At 35.8% G+C, this 11,394-nt stretch overlaps 1 protein-coding gene and 1 pseudogene across 2 annotated transcripts; one reads left to right on the forward strand and one right to left on the reverse strand.

Moving 5' to 3' along the window:
* Positions 1-1,749: 1,749 nt before the first annotated feature.
* On the reverse strand, positions 1,750-2,487 carry LOC308264124 (E3 ubiquitin-protein ligase RNF138; the record flags this gene model as incomplete). Its single annotated transcript, XM_080697251.1, has 2 exons — positions 1,750-1,821; positions 1,930-2,487. The coding sequence occupies 2 exons, from the start codon at positions 2,485-2,487 to the stop codon at positions 1,750-1,752; spliced, it is 630 nt and encodes a 209-aa protein (XP_080553377.1).
* On the forward strand, positions 2,486-9,232 carry LOC308264125 (PIH1 domain-containing protein 2-like; annotated as a pseudogene). Its single transcript has 2 exons — positions 2,486-2,538; positions 8,330-9,232. The product of its transcript is annotated as a PIH1 domain-containing protein 2-like (transcript).
* The last annotated feature ends 2,162 nt before the right edge of the window (positions 9,233-11,394 follow it).

The following is an 11,394-nucleotide window of genomic DNA, read 5'->3' on the forward strand; positions in this document are numbered from 1 at the left end:
GGAAAAAACTACCAAAGTTATTGCTTTAAACTGGAAAAAAACCGTAATCAACAGTATCTTTTTAAAGAGCTCATTATAAGCTATTCTTAAAATTCCACTCATGTAACTGCAGAGAAAATGCTTAAGCACAGTAAACATCACTTTTTAGAATAACAGAACAAAGGTATTAAGATGTATGGCTTTTTGTGTGTGTGACTATTACTATCTATAAATAAAGCATTATTGTTTGAAAGAGTTTTTATAAAATGTCACTTCCAAAATTAACATTTTTATTAAATCAAGTTTAAAAAAATGTTCACTGTAGAAAAGTCAACAAGGGTTTTAAGAAAATCAAAATATACCTTTTTATACAATATATGTATATATTAGCAGCAAACTACTTTTGAGATTTCAGGATCTATTAGTTAAAGAAAGCATAAACACCGTGTATTAGTGTGGAATGTCAATGAATCCCCTCTTCCTTTTTTCTGTGATTTGGGCCTTCTACAAAATACTTTTTGATTTCCATGACTGGATACTAAGAACAAACATAGTTTTGACTAAATGTAGTGAAACAGTAGCCAGTGAAATCTATTTTCCCTACATCATAAAGATACATTATTTTTGAGATTAACAAATGAGCACCATATAAACAAGTAATTGTGTGTGTGTAAACTCAATTTCTGAGGTGTACTAGCAGCAAACTTTACCATTGGACATATTTTTTTAAAATCTGGTGACAAAAATTTTAATCAAATCAAACACTTCAACCTTATATTGCTCATCTATTTTTGAAATCCTCAATAGAAATTTTGTATAACCTGACAAATTGCATGCAAAGATATATATGTATATATGTGTGTTACACATATACATACAAAAGTATATAATACACATATATATCTTCATCTTTGAGTTTTTTTATTCTTCTCATTTAAGTATATCTGTACAATATAGCAAAACCAACTGAAAGTTTCTAATAAAAATTTCACATTAGGTAATGAGAAACACTGGCTATTGAAAATTCTAAGGACAAAGAACTATTATTCACCTTAGTATATTTCAGCTTACAAATTAGTCAAACAAACAAGACTGAAATTACCAACTGGCCACAAAAGAAATATCTCTCTTGATGCTTCCTTCTAAGAGAAAAAAAGGAAGTATCTTTACAATGAGCTTTTGTTTTTTAAAGAGTTAAAATTAATAAGGAAATCTCACTAGTCTTCAAAAATACTAAACATTATATAAATACAATTTTCTTATAGTTGAATTCTTCAGCTATAATCTATATTTAAAAAATTCCTTTGGATTCTTTCATTTAGCACTTCAAGTTTCCATTCTGCAACTCTGACGACTGGCTCAGATCTGTTAGGTCTACATCAATCACATCTTTAAGAATTTGCTACTGTGTGTTACTCGTGTACCAGAAAAAAAAAAAGAGAGAGAGAGAGAATAGGAAGAACTGCACCAAATTTCAAAAGCAACATAATGAAAAATTCAAGAATATGTAATATAAAAAGATAAAGTACAAACAGGGATTCCCTTTACACCAGTACAGCAATGAAATATGATCCTTTTAATATTTTTAATGTCTTAACTTTCATTTTTTAAGAGGATGAAGTTTAAGCGACCCACCTTTATTTTTCAATTACCTTAAAAACAATAGACTAAATTACTTTTATTAATATACACATCAAGTGATTGAAAGGTGACTCCATGTAATTTTCTCACTGAAGATGGCACTTGCAGGTATAAAGATGTTTACAGACTTCAGGTGTTTACTTGAAAAGATTCTTCAACAGCAGTTTGATATTGGGTTTCCTCATCTAGTTCAAGATTCACAAATTCTCCATAATCAAACTGATGTCTCTGATTTAGATGACTAACAAAATTTCTAGTAATCTGGCTAGGATCTCCCCAAGGAAGAGACACACAAATAGGACATGTCACAGGAACTATCTGAAATAGGTGGTTACTGTTACAATGATCCAGTAAACGCTGTCTGGTAAAATTTGACTCTTGACATAAGGGACACTTAAAGGTGGGATGCCCAGAAGAACTTGTATTCTCTTGGTAACTTTCTGTGTTATCAGATGTGGATGTTTCGCTCCTATTACTGTTCCCTACTGAATCTTGAGAAATCTGAAAGTTTGGAATGATAGAAGAAACACCATATTCATCTTGATACTTCTTACAAGTTTTGTAATGATGTCTCATGCGATAGAATTTAATCTGTTTTGCACAGCATCTACAGCTACCAGAAAACTTCCTCATGATATTTTCGAGATCTAAGGCCCGTTCAGGACATGCTCTTTCTCTTCTAGTCACATTTCCACGACAGAGTGGACAATGTATTCCGCTTTCTCTCATTGCAGTCAGGAAGCATTTTCTACAGAAAACGTGCTGACAGGCCGCGGTCCGCACGGGCGTCTTGAGCACCTCCTGGCACACGGGGCAGTAGAAGTCGTCTTCGGTGTAGGACGTGGCTGCGGAGAGTTCCTCGGCCATGGCGGGGGCCGGGGGCGCGCGGCGGCCGCCCGGGGCCCGGCTGCCTGCGGCGTAAGATGTCTTAATACTGTGTATTTTATTATTCTGTTGTGTCATAACATCACCCAAATATCACAGACTTTGTTGAATGGGCATATTTGCAAAGGATAGAGAGGAGAAATTGAGTAAAAATAAAATGAATCAAGAATACATTCCATAGACAGTGTGTTGGATTGAATGGCTAAAAGAAATAATAGAACATGTTATAGCTAAGACCAAGTCACCAAGATGGGGATGGTATTGCCATGCATGTTTTTCTCTCAATTAAAAATACCTGTTTAATAGAAATATGAAGGTAGATGTGAAATGTGAGTTGGACCTCAAATCCACACCTTATTTATCAACCTATGCTCAGAGAAAAGGCCTGAGTTAATTGATGATGATGGTGATGATGAGATAATGATGATCATGATCATGATGATGATAGAGAAGAGGGAAAAAAGGAGGAGGAGGAGAATGAGAAGAAGAAAGTATGGTATTTAAAGCTATCTTCTTTATGCTGGAAGAAATATGTTCAAAATAAATAACAAATTAAGGCTTTTAATGATTTTAAGTACCTCAAAAGTGCACATTAAGACAGGAGGTTGGAAAGAAATAAGCTAAATAATAATAGGAAAAAGATGCAGAGCAGGTAGAAAGCAGGGAAAAAGGAGAAGAGTAAGAGAAAAGGAAACATGCAAAAGAGAAAAACATAGAAAAGAGGATGAGAAGACCAGAGTTAGCAGTTCTTGGTACCACTCCCTCCTGCGGGCAGTAATTACCTCATCTGTGTGGGAGGGCCTGGAGCCAAATGTCTTCAGATCCATTTCAACTCAGAACTCCTCAGAAATTTATTTAGAAGTGAGATTCCAATGGTGAATTCTGAACATTGATTTATCAAAGCTGTATAAGATATAGCATTGCATGATATTTATCATCACCTCATAAATCCTTCCCCCACTGGGCTCTCTGGGATTTCACCTCCATTAAAAACTCATGGTGCACAGAAGTCAATTCAGGGTGGATCAAAGACTGGGAAATCTGACCGGAGATCTTGCAGCATCTTGAAGAGGGCATAGGTCCAACACTTCAACACAGAGGCACAGGTAAATACTTTATCAACAAGACCTCAAAAGCATAAGAAACTAATAGGTGAATCAATACATGGATTGCATTAAACTGAAGAGCTTCTGTACAGCAAAGAAAACTATCAAGAAACTCAACAGAGAACCAACAGAATGGGAGAAAAAATTTACCAACTATTCCTTTAATAGAGGACTAATATCTAGAATACAGGAAGAACTCAAGAAACTCACAGCTAAGAAAACAAATAACCCAATCAAAATATGGACAAGTGAACTAAATAGACACTTCACAAGAGAAGAAATTCAAAGGGCCATTAAATGTATTACAAATGCTCACATCGCTAGGCATGGTGGCATAGGCTTGTAATCCCTGCTTTTAGGAGGCTGAGACAGAAGGATCGTGCAGGTTCAAAGCCAGCCTCAGCTACTTAGTGAGGCTCTCAGCAACTTAGCAAGACCCTGTTTCCAAATAAAATACAAAATAGGTTTGGGATTGTAGCCCAGAGGTAGAAGGCCTCTGGATTCCATCCCCAGTATAATCCCCCACCCTGCAAAAAAAAAAAAAATGCTCAACATCATTAGCAATCAGAGAAATGTAAATCAAAACTACCCTGATATTTTACCTAACTCTAACTGGAATGACAATCATTAAAAATATAAATAACAACAAATACTGGCAAGGATGTAGAGAGGTGGGTACTGTAATACATTTTGTTTGGGTTGCAAGTTAGTGCAATCACTTTGGAAAACATTATGCAGAATCCTCAGAAGAATGGCAGCAAACATGTCATATGATCCAGCAATACCACTTCTGTGTATCTACCCAAAAGAACGGAAACCAAAATATTAAACTAATGTATGAATAGCTAAGTTCACAGCTGCACAATTCACAACTGCCAAACTATGGAGCCAGCCAAGATGTTCCTCAACAGATGAATGAATTACAAAAATATGGGATATGTAAATAGTGGAATTTTACTCAGCCATAAAAAAATAACAAAGTTATGTCATTTACAGGCAAAGGAATGGAACATTATGCTAAGCGAGATTAGTCAGTCACAAAAAGTAAAAAAAATCAGATGTTCTCCCTAATATGTGGAATCCAGGGAGAAAAGGAGTCATGAGAGAAACTCTAGATGAAGAAGAAACCATAGATGAGCAAATAAGGTGATCTAACTGAAGGTATTGGAAGGAGGTAAGAGGGAAATTCCTTAATGCACATGAAATACATTCCCAAACATATCAAAGTCAATTGGTAAGCCAAACATGAGAAGGAGGGAGGAGGGAGGGATTAGAGTAGGAACTGGGGAAGAGCTAAATGAGTGATGTGTTACATGTACACTTCTACCATCTTGTACTGGATTAAGATGTATGACTATAATGCACCAATACAAAAATTAAAAAGAAACTTACGGTAACCAGATGTGGTGGTGCATGTTTCTAAGAAATAGAATCAGGCTGGAGATGTAGCTAAAAAGTAGAATTTCCCTGAGTTCTATCCTCTCTCTCCCCAAAAAATTTATGGACCCACAACCTTGGGTATTCTCAGATGCCCTATCTACTCCATTAACTAAAAACAAACAACCCTACCTTGAGATCACACTTCCTTGGAATCTTCTTCAGGACTGGTCATTGATCTCCTTCTGAAAACCTTTGTCAGAAAGTTTTGATCCCCAATTCCATACCCTAACCAGTAATTTTATACCTTGGACAAATTCCTGTTGTGTCTTTGATTTTGTTTTTAACTTTACATTGCTGTCCACAGATCCAGTTTCTGCAAACGTCTGCCTTCTCATCTCCCTACAGCCTTGCTTCCTCAATCAACTTCACCAACTGCTTTGGTCTTTCAAACTTTTCACAGGTCTTATCATCCCTGTACATAGAAAACTCTATTTTTTACCATTAATCCCATTGGTTCTTCTCACTCTCCCTATTTCTCGACTGAAAGTTTTAAACAAGTTGAGGACATTATCTCTACATATTTTCAATACTTAATCATCTACTATCTGATGTTTGCATCCATGTGAGCAGAACTCCTCACTCGCCTGATGACTATCATGTTCAAATAGCCTGGATAGAGCTTAGATTTAGCCCTTCTATAGCATTTGGTGTTATTGGAGCTTGTATGGTCCTTAACATCTTTGCTTTCCTGGATTTTCCCTCTCATACTCCATCTCAATTTCTTTTGCTTGATCACTTGATCTAATATAGGTCTGTAATGTCCCCTGAGGTTTCGTTATTCATCTCTTCTCCCAATACTGTCTTCTCTGTCTTTAGACACATATATCCATTCTTGAACATTTAAGTTCCATTTGTAACTGCACCACAAAATGTTTTCTCACATATTAAACACCTACTATCCAGATTCCTCATGATGATTGAACATTAGGACATCGATTATCTAATACCATGATTGGCACATAGGTTAATCCCAATAAATTTAATCTTTACTTCTAAAAATCATTAATTTTTTATTCATTGATGATTACAAAACATAGCTCCACCTCAGATTCCTGTAATGAATGTTAGCTTAAATAAGTGAATATGTTGGATTTGAAGATCCTTCAAGTCATGCCCAGAATTAAAATCTTACTTTCTCTCATCTTCTCACTTCCTTTCTGCCTCTACAAAATAGTTCTGCTGTTTTTGTTTTTTTTTCATATTTCCAAATTTGGTTCAGATTAACTTGTCTCCTAAATATGAATCATAAGCCATTCTAAATTTTTTTCTCTTCTAGATCACACATGCTCTATTTCCCTCCATTCTCTGTACTCAATCGCTCACCATTACCAGTATATTCTACCTACTCAACATCTTGGATTCACTTTCTTTTCTCCACTTACCCTATGCTAGTTCAAGCCCACATTGGCTCCTTTCTTATCTGTCTTTTCATTTGCTTTCTGATATTCACTAACTGGCTCAGAATCAACAACCATCAATGATAGGCAATTCTTCAACAAAATATAGTATATCTCTGCCATTTACAGTGTTACAGTATAGATCTAGAATGCTCACCAAAGTCTCCTAGTGAAAGAATGATCCTCAATGCAGCAAGGTTTAGAGATGGGTTTTTAGATAATGATTGGATCACAAGGGCATTGACATGGATAGCTGAATGGATTAGTGGGAGGTTTGCACCTAGTTGGAGGATATAAGTGACTAAGGAGCCTGGAAGAGTTTATCTTCTCTCAACCCCTTCTTTTTCCTTCTGCTCCACAGCTTCCATAAGCCAATTAGCTTTCCTCTGCCACACTCTTCTGCAACGGTGTTCTGCCTCACCATAGGCCCAAAGAACTGGAGCTGACTGACTATGCAGTGAATCCTCTGAAACCAGGAGCCAAATAAATCTTTCCTCCTCTAAGTTGTTATTTCTGGCATTTTAGTCACTGTGACGTAAAGATAACTAACTAATACAGAATATCTCATTTTAAAATACTCATAAGGACACAGAGTTCTTTCCCTGCCCCTGCCTACATCCAGTCTCATCCTTTGCCAATCTCCATGCCAACTCACATCCAGCAATATCATTAATATTTTTACATATATGCTGTGCCATATTGTATAAATATTTTATTTCTTCTCTGGACCATGGTGACACTTCTCATCAACCAAAACCTCTATCTTTAGCGTCTCAAATCATTAATCCTTTCTTTTACAGTGCCTAATTTCATTATGTCAGAAAAGATTAGCAGTGTTAGAGTCAAATATCACAAAAGGGTAAGACTCAACTCTAAGTTTGGTCTTTTTAAACTATGAAGTCTTGAGTAAGTTACTTAGCTTCTCATTCTCTCACTTTCCAAAACTTCAAAATGGGTACTATACAAAGCTAAAGAAGTTTCCAATCTTATACCTCCTGTTGTAATGAGACCAAATGATTATGAATACCTATAAAGAGTAAAAGGTGGCCGGGTGTGGTGGCACACGCTTGTAATCCCGGCGTTTGGGAGGCAGAGACGGGAGGATCATGCAGGTTCGAAGCCAGCCTTGCTGGCTTAAGAGACCTTGTTTCCAAATAAAAATATAAAATAGGTCTGGGAGTGTAGCCCGAAGGTAGAAGGGTTTCCAGGAACCCCAGTACCAACAACAACAACAAAAAGAGTAAAAGGTGAATAAACTGTAATTATTATGTATATGTAAAAATATGGGTGCTGTTAGTAAACTATTGTCATTTTTATTATATTGGTCTGTGTTCCCTAAGAGTTTATAAGGTACTTAAGGAAAGAGAATGCGTACTATTCTGAATATCTGCATCTCCAAAACATAATGGTCTACCCAGCATTTAGTCATTCCTCAATAAGTATTTGTCAAATAAATATATAAAATAATAAACATGTACTATTGTCATTGGTATATTAGGGGAAGTAAAGAGATGTTCTTCTAAACTTTCCATTACTATGACCTGTGTACCTGAAAAGACAACTTAGAGGAGGAAAGGTGTATTTTGGCTGACAGATTCAGAGGTTCAGTCCATGGTTGGCAGGCTCCAAGTAAAAGCATCATGGAGATAGAACTGTTCAGCTTATTACATAGAGAAATAAGAGAGAGAAAAACAAAAAGGGGCCATACCCTCCCCCCGAGACCTGCTTTCTAAAGCCAGACTCCGCCTCTGACTCCTACTGCACTGGGGAAAGTGCTTTCAGCACATGACCTTTTTAGAGGACATTACAGATTAAAACCATAATAGGAGGAACTGATACAAGAGGCCAATTACGCCATCAGTCATGAAGGCATCCTCAAAGGGTCTCAAAGGGTCTATTCACCCAACTTACTCAGTTCTGGAATCTCTTAGATGATATAGCTGAAAGTGATCCTGGGATATACAAAAACTTCATTCAATAGGAGATGAGAGAGGGGAAACAGTTCTGTGCTGGACCAGAACCACATCTCTGTCTACACACCAGGATCTTGAAACCAGAAGAAAATATACTTTTTATCAACTTAGGTCAGTGGAAAAGAATCCCTGCTCCCAAATCAACTACTCATACTGCACCTCTAAGTGTTGGCAGACCAGAAGATATCTCTGAGACATCAAATACTTCTATGGTCATAGATGTTGCCTACAATCCTGATATTCTCCAGGCAGCAGAAAAAGACCAATTGAAAAAAGGTAGGTTAATAAAAAAGGCCATGAAATGCATTGAAGAGAAACTCCAATTCACTGTCTCATACTCTTACTATATTACCAAATTTAGAAAAAAAATAAGTATTCAAAGAGTGAAACAAAACCTGATGGAAACCCAAGCTGACTTCAGAGAGGTAAGAGAGAAGATGACAAAGGAACATAACCTTGGACAGATAAAAAGCAGCACTGCAATCAATCCAGCTCACCTTCCTCAGCCGTAACTGCCAAAACATCACGTTGCAGAAAAAAACAGGATGCTTGATATAAGAGATTTCTAGTACTGAAATCCATGTGGAGAGGAAGATACCAGCTTATGAATTAAAAATTGTGAAGGATCAGAATGAGAAACCTCTGAAAAGTAAATTGCAAGTTGAATTACCTGGTATTAATTCAGTCTTTTTGTGACCTTAGTGTTTCTGAGGATGATTTGCTGATCAAGGTCTCTGAGAAGTACCAATTACACCTGAACCTTCCAGAATCTGTTAATACTGACATGACTACAGCAAAATTTATCAAATAGAAATCTACTTGAATCATTACAATGCCACTGATGTAAAACAAGAGCATCATATCTTGATTTTTAGTACTACAAGGCATGTGTATTATAAGACCTGCATTATGGGTAAAGAGGTAGTATTATCTTAAACATTAATTACCTATATTTTTTAGTCATGAAGATATTTCAATTTATTATTTTTATGTGGGGGTTGCTGGGGATTAAACTCAGAGATCATTCTATCTTTCTTCATATAAACAAATATAATTTTTAAAAACAGAAACTCAGCAGACTCCCCCATCACAGGGGATCCTTTTTTGAAGGACTTTGATCTTCAACTGCACAAATAGCTCATTTGTGAATTCAATTTTGAATACTAAAGAATAACTTTTTGAAGATCAAGGTATGGGGATTAATGGAGATAACATTCATAAGTCTGAGACCAAATATACAAAGCTAGAGAAGTTTCCGCTGTTGTATTCCCTGAATCTTCTCATTTTTAGAACTCCTATCTCCATCCACATATCAAGCTTGTTTCCATGACAAATTATATTCTCTCTTATTTTAGTTCTAGTGCTTTATTATTAGACCCCTTGGTCAGGATTTTTCTCTTTCTTCATAATCTGGGCACTATGGTCATCTGGTTACCTGACCTGCTTCTGTGGCCAGTTGTCAATGAGCTATTGCTGGATAAAATTCTAACTTTATGCACTTACTGATTATTATTTTGGGGTGGCTTTTTTTCTTTTGCACTACTGTGGATGGAATCTAGGGGCACTCTACTTATGAACTACACTCCCAGCACTATTTTTTATTTTTTATTTTTAAACAGAGTCTCACTGAGTTGCAAAGGGCCTCACTGAATAGCTGAGGCTGTCCGCAGATTGCAATCCCCAATCCTCATGTCTCAGCCTCCCAAATGCTGAAATTACAAGTGTCCAAACATTCCCGTCTCTTGGTGACTTTTATATGTACCTGCATCAAAATACTGTTTTTAGATTATAGAACTATAAGCTATTATATCAGATAAACAACAAAAATAATAAGAACTAATATTAATTAAGGGACATTCCAGATTCACTACTAGATGCCTAATTAATCACTGTTCTAGGAAATTAACACACTGCTTTAATGCTTACCACATGGAGAATCATTTTAGCCCCCACTATCATGTAAGGACAGACTCATTAAGATTGAATAACTTTTCACAAAATAGTACTTATTAAAATAAATGAATAAATATCATTATGTGTCACAAAACTGCATTGTTTTTTTTAATTTTTTAAAAATTAATCATGTACCCAAGAACATTTCAAATAATTATGCATGGTTATGATATACAACCTTCATGCTAGAATAAAGTTGAATAAAAGATGATTGGTGGAGTTGAGCTAATCACTAACCAAAAAGATAGTAAAAATACTTCCTAGTCTTCATGAAGGGCTAGGGGTAAAAAAGTTCAGATTTGGCTCCCTAGTAAAATAACTAGAGAGTTATTATTTACATTGTCTATGTGCCTCTAAAATTGAGTAGTGTCAAGCCAACTTAATGGAAAGCTGAGCATAATACATATATTTCATGTGGACTAACAAGAGGTGGTGAGAACAATATCATTTTACTCTCTAATGAGGAACAAATATCACTTTAGCACTTGGATTATTGCCTAGCCTAGGAGACATGTATCAAACACTAAAGAACATTGATTAGACAGAAATACAGCTGGTCATTGAGCTGAGAATTATGAAAATTGTCTCATTCCTTACAGTGCGCACTGAATAGAATTTAGAATGTTAATGACCTATGATTGCTTAAATATAATTACATCTCTCAAATTTTCAAAGGATGAAGAATACAAATCTAGAAGTTGATGCTCTTTGTGAAAACATTTGGTGGTGGAAGGGGTTTATTCTACAGTAAATCCTGCCATTCTAGGAAACAGACTATATTATCTGACTCTAGTGAAATGGGTAATGCAGAAAGATATTTCCCCAATGATACCAACTCTTTAAAATCCCCATTGGCTTTTCGTGTTTATCATTTTCACAAGTTGCAACACACACATACATCTATCTATCTATATAGATTAGATATAGATATAGATATAGATATAGATATAGATATAGATGTAGATATAGATAGATATAGATAGATAGATAGATAGATAGATAGATAGATAGATAGATAGA

This window comes from Muscardinus avellanarius (genome assembly GCF_963383645.1).
Source record: "Muscardinus avellanarius genome assembly, chromosome: 6".
NCBI classification, from domain to species: domain Eukaryota; kingdom Metazoa; phylum Chordata; class Mammalia; order Rodentia; family Gliridae; genus Muscardinus; species Muscardinus avellanarius.